At 33.5% G+C, this 20,661-nt stretch overlaps 1 protein-coding gene across 1 annotated transcript in view; it reads right to left on the bottom strand.

The window, feature by feature from the left end:
* Positions 1 to 20,661, bottom strand: part of LOC145283966 (multidrug resistance-associated protein 1-like) — a 145,987-nt gene that overhangs the window by 26,604 nt on the left and 98,722 nt on the right. The window contains exons 17-22 of the mRNA XM_080133064.1: positions 19,602 to 19,769; positions 15,863 to 16,043; positions 9,388 to 9,502; positions 6,119 to 6,218; positions 4,952 to 5,183; positions 2,394 to 2,704 (exon numbers count right to left, since the gene is read on the bottom strand). Of these exons, the coding sequence (XP_079989190.1) occupies positions 2,394 to 2,704; positions 4,952 to 5,183; positions 6,119 to 6,218; positions 9,388 to 9,502; positions 15,863 to 16,043; positions 19,602 to 19,769 (1,107 nt within the window). The remainder of the gene's footprint in view (positions 1 to 2,393; positions 2,705 to 4,951; positions 5,184 to 6,118; positions 6,219 to 9,387; positions 9,503 to 15,862; positions 16,044 to 19,601; positions 19,770 to 20,661) is intronic.

Below are 20,661 nucleotides of genomic sequence, written 5' to 3'. Positions count from 1 at the left end.
TAATTATAATAGATTTTTTTTTTTTTTTTTACTAAAAACACAAGAGCTTGAGGAATTTTTGTAATTTTTAGAGATATTACTATTTTTTATATGAAAATTAAGTACATATTAAGTATGACATTAAATAAAAATAAATTTAAAATAAAGAAATCGATCTATCAACTATCTTAAGCACCAAAAAATTAAATTGCAAATAAATCTTTACGGCATACCTACCTGTCACAGAATGAAAATGTCATTCCAAAAATCAATTGATCAAGTTTTTTTTGTTTTTTTTGGATAAAAAAAAAAAAAATAAAAAAATAAAAAAATTTCTAACGATTTTAATAGGAAATTAAAATTGTAATGGCTCTAATTTCCTATTAAAAATCACTGAATGATTTGGATTGTGATAGTTCAAATTGAGTTGTCTACTTTATTAAACATGGCGGATCAAAACATCTTGCTTCGTCATAAAATTTGATTTTCTTGGTTAAAAAAAAAAAACAAATAAATAAAACTATTGAATCAATTTACATGATTTTTGGAATATGACATCTTTGTTTTGTGACAAAGATTTTTCTATATTTTGTTTTGAAGATAGGTTCAATTCTAAATAAACACCAAAAATATTTTTATCAAATTAAATTTTATAAAAAGTGTCCGTTTTTATTTAGAAAACGAAGTCAAGTCTTTTGGAGAAAAACTTGTTGCGGAAACTGACCAAACAAGTTATTTTTAATGCGTGAAAGAATTTTGAATATATTTATGACACGCCTAAATACTAAGTTGTGAGTAGATTTTTGAAATCATAGAGTGACTTTGCACATACAAAGTTTAGAACAACTGAATTCCTTTCCAGGTCATGCTGTCGATTTCAAAATTTCAACAAACCCAATTTTACTTATAACGCTTCGGTTAACCCGTGCCATGATTTTCAGTCAACTTATAAGACTAGATAGAACTTAATCGATTAAGCTCCAATAATTCTAACTGCTCATAAATAAACTATATAATATAACTACAAAAAATGTTTTAGTTCAGTTAAGACAACACCCGAGTTGCACTTGTTAGTTATAAATTGTCTCCCTTTATTATAAAAAGCGTTTCAGTAAGAAATATAAAGTAAGAAAACATCCACATGTAAATATCAAATGCATTCTCTTAATTCCTTTCTTTTTGTCATGGTCTCATTTTATAATCAAACTTCTAGCAACAATAAAAACAGTAGTAGCAACTATATATATATATATATATATATATATATATATATACATACTAGCATTTCAGCCTGGCGTTGCCCGGGTGTTTGGCAGTGTATATTGAGAAAAAAAAAAAAAGCTGTCAATTTTTTTTTTAACTTTGACCTCTTAACATTTGTTTTGGGCTCAAATCAAGTCATTAAGTTAGATCCATGTCCAAGGAACCTATATCTAAAATTTCAAGTGTTTAGACCCAAAATTGTCGAAGGAGTTTGGTAGAGTTCTCAAAGGTCAAACCGTTGAAATTTGACCCCTTAAAAGCGAAATTTCTGGCCGAAACCCAATCACATCGATTTTCCTAAATCTCAGTACCCTGTATATGAAATTTTGAGTCTGTAGACTTAAAATTGACAGAGTTATTGCATAGGGAAATACACAGACACGTTCACACACACATATATATATATAATTGCTACTACTGTTATTATTGCCATAAGTTTGATATAAAGTGAGACCATGATAAAAAGAAACGAATTAAGAGAATGCGTTTGATATTTACATGTGGAGGTTTTGTTTTTACTTTATATTTCTTACCGAAACGCTTTTTATAATAAAAATAGTAAAATATCCAAAAATTATGAATATTCATCAAGTAGAAAATTATCTACTGTTAAAAGTAATTTTTACTTGGGTAAAATTGCATTTTTCTTAGATGTTATAAAGTAGATGGTTAAGAGTTCACAGTCAGTGGACATGACTCTGAACACAAAATTTAGAGTACACCATAATATTTTCCAACATTTGTTGTCTATAGTGATAGACTTTTTTTTTTTTACTAGTAGTGGTTTTAGTCAAAGAATTTTTCTAATCTTTAGATATATTACTATTTTCTTCATCAAATTAAGTATGTAATAAGTATGACACTTTTTTTAAAAATTGATCTATCGACTATCTTGAGCAACAAAAAATTAAATTACAGATAAATCTTTACAGTGTAAGTACCCGGCACAGAATGAAAATGTTATATTCCAAAAATCATGTCAATTGCAGTTTTTTTTTTTTTTTTTTTTTTTTTTTTTTTAGATAAAAAGTCACATTTCTAGTTATTTTAATAGGAAACTAGCCTTGTAATGGCTATAATTTCCTATTAAAATCACTGAATGATTTTGATAGTTCGAATTGAGAAACTAACGAGGGAGAAGAAAAATTTACCTGGATAAAATAGTATACAATTAGAATAGGTACAACAACAAAAAGGAAGTCGGGTGTACTGTAACCAACAATGATTATTGTGCCCATCGTCTGGAAAGTAATCTGCAGTGCTCGTCTTGTAATAAAGCCCAAATTGTTATCGACAATGTCAATGTCTCTTGAGAATCGGTTGAGTATCCGTCCAATCGGTGTTGTATCAAAAAATGACATTGGGCAACGAATTACAGTTTCCAGGATTTGTTTGTGGAGATTCTTTGATGCTCGGACTGTGCCATATGCGTACAGAACACTGTAAGATAACACGAAAAAGGCTGCAAAGAAAAAACAGGATTTTTTTAATAGAATATATTTGTTGTTTTCAAGTCGGTTTCTATTTAACCCATAGTTGGGACCCTAACAGCTACTACCACTCCGGGTCAGCGTGGACCTGGGAGCAATGGCTATTAAAGGGTGGCTCCACACTCCCCAAAGCCCGCAAGGTGGGGCCTCACCATCGGATATAGTTTAAGGTCATATCCAGGATCATGCTCTAGTTGGAGATCCACTACGTTCCACAAAGAGAAAGCTTCACATGCCTCTTTGCAGTGATTACTTCACAATACATTGAAATTTACATTGCACTGTAGAGAACCTACAGTTAATTTTATAAAATTATTTTTATATATAACTAGCCCGGGTGCCTGGTGTTGCTCGGGTGTTTGGAGGTGTGTGTTAAGCAAAAAAAAGTAACGTCTTTGCTGTTGCTCCCATCACCAAACCAGAAGTGACAAATGTTTAAATTAAGGCTAGTTAATCGAAAAGAGGGGATGACTTTCGAACATATCGGCAAAAAAAAAAGTGAACCCATCCCTGTAGAAAAGTGCCCAGTTGAGAGTGAAGGAATTAATGTTTTTAGCTAATTTCTCGATATTTGTCATCCGAAGGGTCGAACTTCAAAATGATACTGATCGGTGGAATGATAAAAGTGTTGTCCTAAATGAAACACGAAACACTACAGCTTTATTTTAAAACTTATTGAATAAATCAATTCAGGTAACTTGAGTATATAACAAAGCTTACATCTATTCAATGTAGCCACCTTCAGCCTCAATCCCTGTGATATGGGTCCGGAACTGGGAACATGCTTTTTCCACAAGTGCCAGCGGGAGTCTAGCGAATACTTGGCATATGACGGCAATCCGGCTGGATTTGATGATGTGGGAAGTCATGTTGGTGATGTTCTTGATGTATGACCAAACAAAGTAGTCCAGTGGGTTCAGTTTAGGAAAGGGGTGGAGCGCAGTGAGAGAAGGGTACAAAGTCATAGCACTCCTAAAGCCAAGCCTGGGTCTCTTTGAACTGGGCTGGCACCGACTCCTGCTGCCACACCCAGGGTCTGGCAGCAGCCACTTGATTGCACCAGAGAATCATAATACTCTTCAGCACATCCAGATACACTTTGGTGTTGACTTTCAAGCCGACTTCAAAAATTTGAGGTGGCATGATGTAGCCATCACTTGAAACAGCGATGCATTTTGAGGGTGTTGGCAATGGTCCTGTTGTCATAACTTGGATCGGTAAAGGGCAAGAGTTGTACAGCGGTGCATCTCCGATCTCACACACTGAACATTGTGTCACTTTCAGACATGATCGAAGGCTCGTATCGCTCTAGGGATTTGTACACAACTGGCAAACTAGTAGCTGGTCTGCAACAAACAAAAAACTGGCTTTTATCAAACAGAAATGGAATCGTGTCTTTTCTAGGGCGACAATTTTATCGTTCCACCCTGTAAGAAATAAAAATGAGAGTCCAAAGTTAAATAGAACTTTATTACATCAATTCAATAAGGAAAAAGAACCTCTTTAAGTCATGACATTTCAAAAATACTTATGTATTTATTTTATTGGATTTACATTTAATAGGTAAAACGTTGTAAACACTTTTCTTCACTTAGTCATGTGACTTGGTCACATGGTGGAAGCTCTGTATTCATCTGCTAGCGTAATTTGAGATTTTATCACTTTGACAATAGAAGATAAAATCAAGTTTGCATGCACAACCTAACCACCTACAAACATTAACCAGTGTTTGGCATGTAAGGAAAAACATTTCAGAAACGTTTATGTTACATCTATAAAAAACAAAAACAAAATAAAACTACAGTTCATCGTCGTCGGCCAATAAAACAAGTTCACACCTGAGTAAATCATCTTTTCTGTGAACAAAACTAATGTTACCATGCTAGAACCTGACACAATCATCAATATTGAAATAGTGTGCCGATTGTCAGGTGGAATTTCCATGAACAGAGTATTTCCAAATACTTTGCATTTGTGGATCACATAACCTACAAGCTACAACATGGCTGTCTTCAAATGCTACGTCAACAAATCATAGTTCTAAATCATTTCCATAAGTAGTCAAACTTTGTTCATTTTTATTTGCTCAAATCCTCTCACAATATCCTTCATCATTAAATTGCCACCCACCATCCATCAATTCTTATCCTTGAGTGGATTTTGGTCTTGGGAAGTGATGCAAAAAAAAAAAAAAAAAAAAAAAAAAAAAAGTTACGAACCTTGAACAAAACCCATTGCACCATAGACACCAAGGTAAAGGTAGTTCTTTTCTGCGTAGTCTGGTTTCCGGATATTACTTTGATTCTTTAAATACGGATCATCAGTCCATTCACTGAGCCAGATACTGGCAAACATTTGTGATCCTTGGTTGAACATCATGAAAACAATAAACATGCAGGAGATTGTCATGCCAAGAGATTTCATGTATTGTAAAAAGACATCAAATTTTACCTAAAAGAGAAAAATAGTATTCAAAAAGTAAACTAACACTGACAAACATATTTGAAAATAGTAATATTGGCTTCAATAGAGATGATGGGTTGGCTATAATAACAGACAAAGTCAAAGGTGAACTTTCAAAAGTTTTGCTGGCCATTTGCAAAAACTGCAAAGTGCATAACCGATATAAAGCATTTCCTGAATTTTTGAGATGAGGATTGGTTATTTATATTTGGATTCATCGGACTACTGTTCTCATCTTGAGTGTCATTTTCACAACGTTTCGGTTGATGTAGCTTCCGACCTTCCTCAGATGTATCTTTTCAAACTCAGGAGTGTTTCTGTTAAACTCGGGAATGTGGACAGAATTTCTAACAAAACCCTTTATTTACTTCACGGGGGTAGCATGCTCTTGTTCTATCAGCCATGACTGGATAGAGATCCTAAGTAATTCACAATTGTACTTTTCAGTCACCCACACTGAGGATTGAACCTTCAACCTTCAAGAGGAGGTCACCTTTACAATTGATTTTTCTAAGTACTCTAATCACTGCGTTCACAAGGACCCATGCCACAGTGATTAGAATAATTGTAAAAATCAATTGTAAAAATTTTTTTATGTGCTCTGTTGCATTTTTATCAGATTTTCTGAAAGCCATGTAACATTTCTTGATTTTCTTTTTTCTGCAATCTTGCTTAAAGCAAGGTTTGTTCGGAGTTTTTTTTTTTTTTTTTTTTTTTTTTTTAAAAAAGAGTATATTGTTTTAGATTATATTATGGTCTTCTTGGTTGGAGTTTGCTTTGGAGATGGTGATGACTGAAAACATAAGGATCAACAGATTTCCTCTAATCAGAAGTTTATTTCTGAATGTCAATTGGGCGATAGTTACATTAAGAGATAACTAAATAAATGTTGAAACGTTTAGAAAAAAAACAAAAAAACTTACTTTTCCCTGTTCTATTCTTTCTTCTTGAATCAATTTACTTAGTTTAGGCACAGCCAGTCCGTCAACTGCTTTTCGGGATATTGAACTGGTAGATCTTTTTCTATTGGGAAATAAAACCAAAGTTTTTAAATCAAATTTTATACGTGGATGGAAGAAATATCTTGTCATACATGTTTAAAAAATGATAAAAACTGAAAACAAAAAAGTTGCAAGAATTTTTTTTTTTTTTTAGATTACGGAAATTTTGAGATGATTGATCTTTTGTCTTAAAACTAACATTTTCATTTTGGTTATTTTCAAAATATTTTGTCCAGCCTTCAGATGAGCTTAAATTGAACCATATTCAACCATCAATTTGACAATGTACTCATTCTAAGAAAACAGGTCAAAGCTTGTGTTTTTAACGGGTTAAAAACGTATATTTTTTTTAATTTTAACTTGGAAAAAATGGAATGCAATAAAATTTCTAATTTATTTTATACTAGTATTTACACCCGGCTTTTGGAGGGGGTATGTTAAGCAAAAAAAAAAAAAAAAAAAAAAACCCACGGTCAATTTTTTTTTAATTTGCCCCTATTATGATCCCATAACATTTGTTTGGGGCTCAAATCAAGTTAATAAGTTAGATCCATGTCCAAGGAACTAATATCTAAAATGTCAAGTGTTTAGACCCAAAATTGTCAGGAGTTTGGTAGAGTTCTCAAAGGTCAAATTGTTGAACTTTGACCCCTTAATCGACAAATTTCTGGCCGAAAACCAATCCCAAATCTCAGTACCCTGTATATCAAATTTTGAGTCTATGGACTTAAAATTGACAAAGTTGTTGCGTAGGGAAATGTACACAGACACACAGTCACTTTCATAGATATATAGATAGATTAAACAAAAATATATACGTATACATAAATATATATGGAAACAATTTTGTGTTTACTATAACCTTTTTATGAAAATATCATGCAAGTATAAATCATGTAGAATATCTGCATGAATATAATTACTCGTAATAGTTAACTAAAGATGATCCTCCCATAAGAAAACCGAAAAAATAGGGAATTAATTAAAATGAATGTTTAAAAGAATATGCAAATTAGCTAGATCTTTTGCAGATGAATGCAATTTGACAACCTATATATAATAAAGTTGTATTTTCTTTTTAAATAAATAGAAAAGAGGGTTTTTAATATGAATATCAATATACACAAAAGAAAAACGAATTTATAGGAGTATAGATTTTTTTTTTCCAGTCAATGTGATCATCTGATTTATAAGAATTTTCATTCCAACTATGAAAATTGATTAATTGCAAAAAAAAAATTTAATTTTGTATTTTTCGTAGTAAAAAAAACAAACAAAAGAACTACTTGATCAATTTATGATTTTTGAAATATGGCATCTTTATTCTGTAACTGGTATGTACATCATAAAAATTTTCTGCAGTGTATTTTTTTTTTTTTTTTTTTTTTTTTAATCGGTTTAATTCTAAATAAACACCAAAAACAGTTTGAAGGAAAAAAAATCAAGATGAAATGAACTTGCTTTTAAAGAAAATAAATAATAACAGGTCAGTGGGTGTTAGGGTTAGGGTTAGGGTTAAATAATTCAATGACATTTTTTACCCACCTTAAATGGAGGGGTGGGGTGCTATAAAATTTAATATTTTCATAGTTGGAATGAAAATGACAGGTCAGTGGGTGTATTTTGAGTGCAAGCCGGTTACCAGGGTTATGGCCCCCTCCCACACACTTAAATATAAAAAGGAGGGAGCACATGTGCTTAGACAGAGTTCAATTCAAGTTTGAGAGTTCGACAGTCAGTCATTCTGAGAAGATGGAAGACTTCTCATGGAGACAATGAGAGGAAGTGATGTATGGCAGATAAATTGATAGAAAGCTTCCCACCCTCCTAAAAACGAGCAGAGAACAGGGGCGTGACTTCCATTGTGAGAGGAATAAAGTTCCAATTGTCCAGAGAAATGAGACTTGCATTTGTTGTTATGCATGAGAGCTTTTATTCCAGGAGCTGACGTTGGGACACAAACCACTCGAGGACACGGCAAGAGATGCGAAGATATAAAGAGGTACATTCTGCTTTTATCTTATAACCCCCCCCCCAAAAAAAAGGGCTGACGTGCCGTAACGTGAACATTTTACGCAATATAAGCAGACACCCCTTCTCTCCAACACAGTGTGCTTCATCATAACTCAAGTACATTGATACACAACTGATAACTCGAAAATCAGTGACCTTGCTGAAAAACACAGGACAGTCAACTTTGACCTTGAACTTCTGTTAGATCACAATATCTACAGTCTAAAGTTGGTCACAGATGAAACAGAGGACGTCCAGACTAATAAAGCTTGGTATGCAGTATAAGGCATCTTAGATTGATGGGAACCAGCCTTGCCTTTTCCTAGGTGATAGTCCAGACAAATAAGTGTTGGTTGATTGATTGATATATGCTGTAAAACAAAACTTTTTTGGATTATTTAATGCCGAATATAGTAATTTTAGAGAAAAGGTTTTAGGTATCAATTTTTTTTTTTTATATCTTCAAATATAAATTCATTGTTTAGTTTGGTTGTTTTGTAGAGGAAAATTGTGATTTTGACTTTACAGAACATGATTGAGTTCATTCCAAGTATGGCGTCGATCAATGATGGGATTCATCAAAATTGCCCCCCCCCACTTTCACTCGTACTCCACATACTTTTATCTGCACTTGCAAAGCAGAGGGAAAGAAAATACATCAATGTTTGGTGCATTTAAGCCATGAAACCAATATCCTCAGATTGGCTGATCTGGTAGCACCAGCCCAAAACAAATTTCTATTGAAAACAGTTTAGGAGTAAAAGAAAATATGGAAAAAAAAAAAAAATATTTAAAAAATATGGAAAAGAAAATATAGGAAAACAAAAAATGAAAATATAGGAAAACAAAAATGAAAATATAGGAAAACAAAAATGAAAATATAGGAAAACAAAAATGAAAATATAGGAAATCAAGTAAAAAGAAAAAACTAGTTGACGTATTTGATTGAAGCTAAAATGAATTTTAAAAAATCAGAATCACTTACAAAGACGTTAGGATTAATTGGTCTAATGTTTCCGTCTTGAGTATAATTCGCCCACGTGTTTCGGTCGATGGAACCTCTGACAGTCTTCAGGTGTCTAAGTTGCCATGTTTGGTACAGGGAAAGGGGGGGAGGGGTAACTGTTAGCAAATAATATGATCATCCCTCATCCCAAAACTTCAGAAATGTAACTTACAAAGATGATCGGCTTTTTCTTCTCATATAACAAGAGTCTTCTTTATCTTCTCCATCAGAGCCGCTTGAAACCAAGGAAACAGCACGTTTCAGCATTTGAGTTTTCACTTCCTCAACTAAAAAAGAAAAAGGAAAAAATTGAAATGGTAAAACTAAACATTATATATATATATACATACATACACGCACACACACAAGTGTTGGGGTGGGATATCGGAAAAATGTCTTATTTTCCAATGCCAAAAACGATTCTTTTAATTATTTTTTTGATTTTGTTTAAAAAAATCTTCCACTGCTGGTAATAATATTTATTCATTTTAAACTACCAGTAAAACTACCAACAAGTGTTTTTCCATCCGAGAAAATATCTGCACATTTACCATGTGTTTTTATGGTAATTGGGGGGGGGGGATTTTATAGTTAAATATTTAGATATTTATAAAGAATCGGAACCAGGAAAAATATATATATATGAGCAAACAGTTAAAACATGTTAAAAAACACTTTGAAATGAGTTAAAAACATATTTAATCTGAAAAGGAAACACTAGATAAGTGGATAGTCCTTAATCCGCGGAGTTTCGAAGAAATACTTTCCTTCTCATCAGAGGGTAGGAATTAGCAAAATGCGGATCGGATTTTGCATGCAAAAGTATTTGATGAAACAACAAGTCAGTCAAAGATCTTACTTGAAAACAAAAAAAGTGAAGCAGAGGGAATATGGTGAAGAAAAAGGTGATTACACATGAATGGATAGTCTGGTGGAAGATAAATAATCCAGTGACAGTAAAATCCAAATTTCCTATTTGGTTTCATCGAGCTTTTACATCTGACTGACACAACTTTATAAATATTAATTCTTTAATATTTATAATATACTTTAATTTTACCATCTTGGATCATTTTGGTAAATTTAATTGTAATTTTTATTTTATATATCTATATATCTATAAAAGTGAACGTGTCTGTCTGTCTGTCTGTGTGTGTGTGTGTGTACATTTCCCTACGCAATAACTGTCAATTTTTAGTCTATAGACTCGAAATTTGAAATACCGGGTACTGAGATTTGGGAAAATCGATGTGACGGGTGTCAGCCAGAAATTTGGCTGTTAAGGGGTCAAATTTCAACGATTTGACCTTTAAGAACTCTACCAAACTCCTGACAATTTTGGGTCTAGACACTTGAAATTTTAGATATAGGTTCCTTGAACCTGGATCTAACTTAATAAAGTGATTTGAGCCCGAAACTATAAATTTTAAGGGGTCATAATAGGGGTCAAAGTTTAAAAAAATTGACCATTTTTTTTGCTTTTTTTGCACAGCATACACCTCCAAACACCCGAGCAACGCCGGGCACCCCTGCTAGTAACTTTATAAATATTAATTCTTTAATATTTATAATATACTTTAATTTTACCATCTTGGATCATTTTGGTAAATTTAATTGTAATTTTTATTTTATATATAAGAAAGATTCTAATTTTATTTTATTTTTTTTTTTTAATAAAAACTTCTTATACAAATTCAATTAAAAATTGGTTTTAACATAATATACTGAAGGTGCAGGATTAGGGTTATGGATGATGATGGAACTGGCTATGCTAAGTTGACTTGATTTGTAGCGGCATTCACCCGGGGTGGGTTGAGCTGGTTCTGGACATACAAAAATGCATGTACCGCTTTTGCCTTTTTTATATATAAACTAGCGGGGGTACCCGGCATTGCCCGAGTGTTTGTTTCCGGGACGGGGGGGGGGGAGTTTTAAAAAATGTTATGGTAGGTAAGTAGGAAGGATCAAACCCGGAGTCATGAGTAAAAGTAGGAAGATAAAGTGTGAAAAAAAAAAAAAAAAAAAAAAAAAAAAAAAAAAAAACATCTGCAACGTTAACTGTTCGGCCACCAAGAAAAGTCCATTCCAGTTGTTTAGGAAAAAAAAAAACCAAAAAAAAACGACTACGGTAGGTCGGCGCGAACGTGAAAATATAATGTGAATTGTCCAGCACGCTAACCACTACGCCACAGAGCACTGCAGCTTAGTTTAGTGATTTTAAATAACTTCACATGAAAGAACTACGAAGCCAAACCGGTGTTCTCTTCTCAACTGTTCCTTGTGAACGATCCCCAAACGGTGTTAAGTGGTGGCAGGGGGAGGAGGAATTTATTAGAGAGAAAATATTTTATCACTTCCATTGATCTTAACCGATTTTGGCCGTGACTTCTCAGCAGAAAAAGTATAGAAATCTAAGATTATCGAGGAATTTGAGAAATAATAAGCCTATAACACACCTTAGATATTGTTCTGCCGTTTGTGCATATTATATTTGCATGAAATATCTTGATTTTTAATCCTATTAATGTCAAAATCAGACGGGAAAAAATGAGTTCATTTTATTTATATAGAGATAATTGGAATTCATTTTTTTGAGATGAGCATTATATATTAATTTATTTTTATTTCGGACTATAATAAAAGATGAAAAACAACAACTAATAAAGATGAGAATAGTAGTCCGAAATAAAAAATAAATTAATATGGTGCACCATCTCAAAGACTAAATGAATTCCTGTCCTGGAATCTGGTAAGACCAAGATACCACAAGGAAGATATACCATAACACATTTAAATGGTCAATTCAGGAGAGAAAAATTATTCTCAACGTCTTTACTGTGTTTGAGGGATTAAGAATTTTAAATGAAATATTCAAATATCTAGGTATCTCATATAGAGATCAAGTGTTGGGCCCCTTTGATTTCTGAGAAATTCAACTGAAGGAAAAAAAAAAAAAAAAGAAGCAATTTGGATTGTTAGATTTTTTAAACTTGGGATGGGATATCCTACTAGATATCCACCTGCTATTTTAGACATTCCGACCAAGAGATCTTAACACATTCGCTGCCAGCCATTAGTTCTATTAAATTTGTCATTGCCAAACTTTTTCTGCAATTTTCCAAAAAAATAAATAAAGTCAACAAATAATGAATATAATATGGAAAATATATTTATTGGTCCCCCAACAAAAGGAGGGTGGACCTGCAAATTCACGTTCGTTCGTCCGCACTTTTCTTAATAACTATGCCTGTGAATTTTTAAAAAATTTTGCACAAACATTAAGCATGATACGAGTAAAAAAATTATTGCCAAACTATTTTTTTCAATTTTCAAAAACTAAAGTCAACAAACTGTGCATATGAAAAATATTAAATATGTATTTATTTTTTATCGTGAGCCACTTTTACTTGTAAAAGATTTATCAGTTTGTATATTTTTCTGTAATAAAAATAACTCAAATCAGCTTTTATTTACTTATACGTATTCGCTAGAAAAAACGTAATACATGGCAGGAGCCAAATACGGGATAACTCGTAAATATTCTATTCAGTATGTGTTATTTTGAGATGCCAGTTCAAGTTAAAGACAGTTATCGTACGAGCGCGCATTAACTAATAGAAAAGAAATTGCTACTATGAGTTTATTCATACCAGGCAAAGCTAAGCTCATAATTGGCAGCAAATGTGTTAAGGTCATCCGGCATGATGCTCCAGCAGAAAATTTAGAAAAAAAAAAAAAAAAAAGAAAAAAAAAAAAAGAAAAAAAAAAAAAGAAAAAAAAAAAAAGAAAAAAAAAAAAAGAAAAAAAAAAAAAGAAAAAAAAAAAAAAAAAAAAAAAAAAAAAAAAAAATTAGAAAAAAAAATTAGAAAAAAAAATTAGAAAAAAAAATTAGAAAAAAAAATTAGAAAAAAAAATTAGAAAAAAAAATTAGAAAAAAAAATTAGAAAAAAAAATTAGAAAAAAAAATTAGAAAAAAAAATTAGAAAAAAAAATTAGAAAAAAAAATTAGAAAAAAAAATTAGAAAAAAAAATTAGAAAAAAAAAAAAAAAAGAAAAAAAAAATTAGAAAAAAAAAATTAGAAAAAAAAATTAGAAAAAAAAAATTAGAAAAAAAAAATTAGAAAAAAAAAATAGAAAAAAAAAAAATAGAAAAAAAAAAAATAGAAAAAAAAAAAAATTAGAAAAAAAAAAAATTAGAAAAAAAAAAAATTAGAAAAAAAAAAATTAGAAAAAAAAAATTAGAAAAAAAAAATTAGAAAAAAAAAATTAGAAAAAAAAAAATTAGAAAAAAAAAATTAGAAAAAAAAAAATTAGAAGAAAAAAAATTAGAAGAAAAAAAAATTAGAAGAAAAAAAAATTAGAAGAAAAAAAAATTAGAAAAAAAAATTAGAAGAAAAAAAAATTAGAAGAAAAAAAAATTAGAAAAAAAAAAATTAGAAAAAAAAAAAATTAGAAAAAAAAAAAATTAGAAAAAAAAAAAATTAGAAAAAAAAAATTAAAAAAAACTTTAAAAAAAAATTAGAAAAAAAAAAAAATTAGAAAAAAAAAAATTAGAAAAAAAAAAATAGAAAAAAAAAAAAATAGAAAAAAAAAAAAAATAGAAAAAAAAAAATAGAAAAAAAAATTAGAAAAATAAAAAAATAGAAAAATAAAAAATAGAAAAATAAAATAGAAAAATAAAAAAAATAGAATAAAAAAAATAGAAAAATAAAAAAAATAGAAAAATAAAAAAAATAGAAAAATAAAAATAGAAAAATAAAAAAAATAGAAAAATAAAAAAAATAGAAAAATAAAAAAAATAGAAAAATAAAAAAAATAGAAAAATAAAAAAAATAGAAAAATAAAAAAAATAGAAAAATAAAAATAGAAAAATAAAAAAAATAGAAAAATAAAAATAGAAAAATAAAAAAAATAGAAAAATAAAAAAAATAGAAAAATAAAAAAAATAGAAAAAAAAAAAAAAATTTAGAAAAAAAAAAATTTAGAAAAAAAAATTTAGAAAAAAATAATTTAGAAAAAAAAAAGTGAATCAGACAAATTTTCTGTTGTAAAGAAAATCTGGTAAAATACAAATTTAACAATTGTTTCTCTTCTGTTTCAGTCATTGCCTTGTTGTTCATTCGTTTTCCCCTCATTTCTGTTTAGAGCATGGTGTTGTCAGCAAATATAAACCCTTTCAGAGAATTTTATTAGGGATGTCATTTATGAATAATTAAGGTCCAAGGATCTCCAAGATAACAAAACTGATCAACTACACTGTACTCGGTGCCATTTAATCCAACTTTCTTGACTTGGGGGTTCCAGCATGTTCTACACTTAAAATATGCCGTAACATCCAGTCTTCCATTCACATCACTACTGAGCCCTGCAGGAGCATGTCTTTTCAAATCTAACATGCATTTATCAAACCGCATACACACCTATACATAAACGTTCAATACACACTGGTTACCACCCTTTGCTTTGCCCAACAGGTGGCATTCTCTTTTTCCCCCTCTGTTGTCTCTCTTTCTCTTTCCACTTGAGACGTCGAGGTGACAACACGTCTTTTTACTCTAATGTTCAACGTGAGTGGCACGCGGATTACGTCCCCGCCTCATCAGGGCATTTACCTTCTTAAGATAAGAATGAACTTGTGTAGCTTGAACTCTTATACACACGCACAAGGAACTTCCATCATATACTTCAACGAACATTCCGACTTCATAGACACGCAACGAAATCTTACAATGAACATTCGTATATACACATGCACGCACACAAGCAATGAACGTTTATCTGCATGCATGCTAGTTTATAACCACACTAACATTCGTAACCTTTCTATGTAAATAAAGATCCCTTGTACATATGTACATATTTCACCCAGAGGAAGTCTCGAAATAAAGACGAAACGTTGGTGAACACATAATACGGTTTGTTCCTTTTTTATTTTCTCTATATGTATATATGTAAACCCGTTTCAGCATGCTTCATTTCAACGTCTTAAATGAAATCATAAAACTTATTTCATTGTTGATTGTTATTATGCTATACGATGCAAATGATGACCAACTATCCTGGGAAATGAAGACGCAACTTTATCAATACCCTACTTATCCTCTACGGTTCCTCAACACACAGTCTACAAAGTGGGTTGGTTGGTTGGTTGTTTCTGTTTTACGGCATATCAACCCTTTTCGGGTTATTTAATGCCGGATCCAAAGATTTTGAAGAAAAAATTTTTTAATAGAATACATTTGTTGTTTTTACGTCGGTTTCTATTTAACCCATAGTTGGGACCCTAACAGGTACTACCACTCCGGGGTCAGAGTGGACCTGGGAGCAATGGTAATTAAAGGGTGGCTCCACACTCCCCAAAGCCCACAAGCTGGGGCTTCACCATTGGATATAGTTTAAGGTCATATCTAGGACACCCATTGAGGGACTTTTACCCTCTGCAGGGGGGCAGTCGGCGTATTCTAATGCCCCACCGACAGGGCCTACAAAGTGGGAGACACCAGCATATAACCAGTAATTAAACTGCACCCAGGGTCCCCCACAGTTCTTTACTCTTAATTCCATTCTTCCATGAAGCATATCTACGGTCTGGTTCCTTTAAATCGTCGCCATTAATTTCAGTAAAAACAGGTAAAAACCAAACTTACTCTCTGGGTCGCTGTCTTCAGTTTCTTCGTTCAGGTAAGTCAAGATGAATTGCGCAAAAGCACCATCATGGCTGATTAGTTCTTCATAGCTGCCAACTTCGGACACGATTCCATCTACCAAAACTACAATTTTATCAACTTTAGGCAACCAATGAACTCCATGAGTCACTAAGATACGCGTCTGAAAATGAAAGATTATCAAATCAAATTTTGTTTCTGTGACAAATATAAAAATGTAATTTACATAAAATATTGCAAATAAAGAAGGAGTCTCCATTTTCTTTCCAGATTAGTACATAAAATGACCAAAAAACTAACCTTTGACAAAACCCGTTCCAGTTGACCCCTAAAGAATAAATAGCCTTTTAATTTCTTTCAATTGTAACCAAATCAACAATAATCTTATTCTGCACACATCTCCCTATACTGTCCAGATTTAATCCTCTGAGGTTTAAAGATCTAAACTCGTCAAAGATTCACATACATCCATCATATCATTCTCATCACTTTTCTTCATGCAATATATATCATGGACTCTCCCGTCGATACGAAGTATGAGGTTCCGACAACCCACATTTTAAAATTCATTTGTGTTTTTGCCTCTGATGACTTTTCAATCCAGCAAGAGACCTGCAAACAAGGTCGCATATAGAACATGACTATGGATTGAGAGCTAAGGGTTAAGGAGTGTACAGTGGTCATGGGGAACATGTCGGTCATCGTTAGTAGTGGAAATTTGGTAAATTGGATTACTTCAGGGGAACGGCTCATCAAGAATTTGTTCACGTTGGACTTGAAAACAACCAAATTGTAGTCAGTTGGAAAGCAGGAAAACAGAACAGAGTTCCACAGGTGTGCAGTTCTAAGAAAGAAGCTTTGTTCATGGAATCTATGTTCAGATTTAGGCACAGATAAAGAATGAGGGAAATTATTGATAGTGGTTTCAGCTAGATGAGTGTTTTTCATGAAAGTCAGGCCAGGGGGGGGGCCATAGATTGGAGCTAAGACAAGCACTTGCCATGAAAATAACGATAAAGCAGAGACATGCTTGCGTCATCTCTTCTCTGAGAAAGAGGTTGCAAGGAAGAGAAATAGGCATCTCCCACGAGGCTGCAAAGTCTATTTTGAACTGTCAAGGTAGGATAAGCTGCTTCTAGAAGCTCCTGTCCAGATGTGGCAGCAGTATTCCATCCTTGGACGTACTTGGCTCTTATACATGTAGAGAATTGCATCAGCAGTGAGATCTACTGGAACGGTAGAACGATCCCACCATTTTCCCAGCAGCTCTAGCAACGAATTTGATGTATGAGTTCCATCTCAAATCAGAAGTAAAGGTCAAGCCCAGAAGCTTGTCAAAACATGGAGTCTCCTCAAGATGAGAGCCATTCATTTCAATTGATGCTGGCAGGGACAGTGTAGATGATGGAAAGAAGTTTTGTCTTGCTGCTCAACTCCCTACATAGTACCCCTGCAAATTATGTCCCAGATTTTTATTTATTTTTTTTTTATTATAATTTCACCCCAAACAAGGGGCATTGCCACTTTGATGTAGGGGGCTACTATTAGGGACACAGGCTACAGGGGTACTAGGTGGGGAGTTGGGTAGCAAGATGTTGGTTCACGTTACACTTGAACTTCTGCATGTCAGTACAGTTGGGGAAGCAGGAATCTGGAAGGGAATTCCAAAGTTTAGCGGTCCTGGAGAAGAAACTACTGGCGTAGAAGGCTTTCTTACATCTACGGATCTCAACTGTGAAGGGGTGGGATTTTACTGCTTGTCGGGAGTATTTACGTAGAGGGGGTACAAGTGATTGCAGTTCGTCAAAACATTCACCGTTAAAGTACTTGTAGAACAGGCAGAGGGATGCTACATTACGTAGATGGGACAGAGGTTGAAGCTTGGATGACAGTTCAGGACCTATTAGGTTGGTGACTCTTTTGAACCTTGTCTAGGAGTGAGAGACTAGTAGCAGATGCACCGGCCCAAATATGACAATACTCCATACATGGGCAAATGGTGGCCTTATAGAGGTACAGGATACTTTCGAGTGTTAGTAGCTTTCTAGCATGGTAGTGAGAATCTACCTTTTTCGCAGCGGTCCTGGCAATGCTCTCAATGTAATTGTTCCAACTCTTGTTTCCTGTGAACATTAGGCCGAGGAGTTTAAAAGATGTGCTTTCAGATAAAGAGTCTTGGCCATTGCTATTAGTGGTAGAGAAGGTTTCTTGTAGTTATTGAAGGAAACAAGTTTAGTCTTGGCAGCATTGAATGTGACCATCCATTTTTGTCCCCATTCCACTACAGATTGGAGGTCATCCTCTAGTGTTTCTACCATTTCCTTAAATATGTGTTCATTTGTTTTCCTGTTGTGTCTGTTATAGAGTGTGGTGGCATCAGCATATATACCCATCTCAGACAATTTTGTCAGGGAGGTCATTTATGAATATAAGGAAATAAGGAATAACAGAGGTCTAAGGATAGACCCCTGAGGCACCCCCGCATTTATATCATATTGTTTAGATGTACGAGCATCGTGGACAACATGGATTTTTCTTTTCTTTTATCTAAGAAGGATTTAATTATGTTAAGTATTCTTCCAGTGATACCATATGATCTGATTTTGCTGAGAAGACCTTCATGCCATATCCTGTCAAAAGCCTTAGATATATCTAGAACTACCGCTCTACCCTCCCCTGCTTTGTCCAGTGAATGGTATATACGCTCGGAGATTACAGTTAGGATGTCTGCTGTGGAACGGGCTTGCCTAAATCCGTATTGTTGGTCAGTCAGAAGTTTAGCATCTGTAAGGTGATGGACTAGAGCTTGGTTAATTATGGACTCAAATATTTTTGCAAAAGTGGGAGGAGGCTAATGGGACGGTAATTTACTGGGTCAGTTCTTTTGCCAGAATTCTTGAAAACTGGTACCACAGCAGTTTTCCAGCAGGCAGGAAAGCAAGCTTCATTAAGGCATTTGTTGTAAAGTTTGGAGAGGATTGGGGCTACTTCAGCAGAGCACTTTTTTTTAATAGCACAGCCGAGATGAGATCAGGTCCACATGCTTTTGAAGTGTGAAGATTTTTTATGATAGTATGCACCTGAGAAGGGGTGATTTTCAGATCGTCTAGTGTGGTGTCTGTCTGCAAAGGAAAGTCCGGGAAAGGGTGGTTAGCAGGGTCCAGTGTGGAGTTGGAGGCAAACCGACTGGCAAGCATGTTAGCCTTCTCGGTTGCTCAGCAAACAACTTCATGATTGTTGGATAGTGGCGGAATTGTTGATTGCCCATTATTTACTGCGTTTCAGTAAATTCTCTTAGCTGTCGCTTTCTTTCTTACAGTTACTTCTGGCTAATATATACTTCTGTCTGTTTGAACTGGATTTATGTCGGTTAAATCTGCAGTACGCGTGCTGCCTTTGTGCAATGGCAGCTGCACATGTGGAAATAAACCATTGGGGAGAGTGGGGTTTGCTATAAAATTTCCGCACGGGAACATGTGCTTCAAATGCTGTTTTGAACCATTCAGTGGTCTCATTTGCACACTGCTCAGCAGGAAGTGAAAAGATATTTCGCCATGGGGCGTCTCTGATGAGATCCCTGATGGCTTCCCAGTCAGCCTTTTTATAATATCTCATTGTTTTGAGCCCTTACATCAAAGTGAGTGGCACTATGCCTTGTTTGGGGTGAAAAAAAAACAAAAAACAAAACAAAGAACAAACAAAAAAACTAATATTGCATTACCTTATGTTTCAACATTCCCATTTCTCCAAACACTTTATCAAATATATGTTTGCCGACATGTGCATCAACAGCACTCAAAGGATCATCAAATATATACACGTCTTTATTTGCATACACGGCTCGAGCAAGGCTAATTCTCTGCTTTTGACCGCCACTCAAATTGATACCCTGAAACAAAAAAAAATAAAAAACAAGAAAAAACTTATTTTACAAAAAGTTGAGCAACATTAAGTCTAGCCAGTACTAAAACATTTCAGAAGACCAGTTGCTCTATATAAGAAAACTGTTCAAATAAATCGTATACAAAAAAAACGTATGATTTCGATCGACACTGAATGGTTAATTGTAGGTATTGACCATTTCATACCCTCTAAAAAGTTTCAGCAAAAACCTAACAGCCAGCCATGGTTCTCTCCAGAATGTGCTGCTGCCATTGCGCACAGAAATCACTTTTTCCACTGCTTCAAACGTAATAGATGTATGGAAACTAAAGCCGTTTTCAGGACTGCCAGCAACCATTGTAAGAAAGTAATAAGGAACGCAAGAGAGTTGTATGCTCAATCTGTTAAGTCCAAAGTAGCTGAGCAGCGGCTTGGTTCCCACCAGTTTTGGCAAATAGCAAACAGAATCCTGAACAGAAGCGTGTGCTCCATCCCAACTATTATCAATGGACCTGAGGTAATCTCGTCAGCATCAGACAAAGCCAAACTCTTTGTCAAGAACTTTACAGCTAATTCTACCCTTTGCGACCAAGACCGCCAACCCCCAATATTTCCTCCTGTATCAGAAAACACGCTATGTGATATACGTATATCTGTACGTGATGTTGCCAAGCTAATCAAAAACCTTGATTCCAGTAAAGCAACTGGCCCTGATGGTATTCCAATTATAGTACTCAAAAAACTTCAACCTGAACTAGCGCCCATACTTACAAAACTGTTTAAACGTTGTCTTAAGGAGAATAGTTTCCCATCTCCCTGGAAAATCTCATCAGTATGCCCTGTATTTAAGAATTCAGGTGATCGCTCATCCCCCTCTCAGTACAGGCCAATAAGTCTCC

This window comes from Euprymna scolopes, chromosome 8, assembly GCF_053919585.1.
Source record: "Euprymna scolopes isolate OS-2025 chromosome 8, ASM5391958v1, whole genome shotgun sequence".
Lineage (NCBI taxonomy): Eukaryota > Metazoa > Mollusca > Cephalopoda > Sepiida > Sepiolidae > Euprymna > Euprymna scolopes.
Note: the sequence above shows the minus strand (reverse complement) of the source record. Positions and strands in the feature narration are given on the sequence as shown.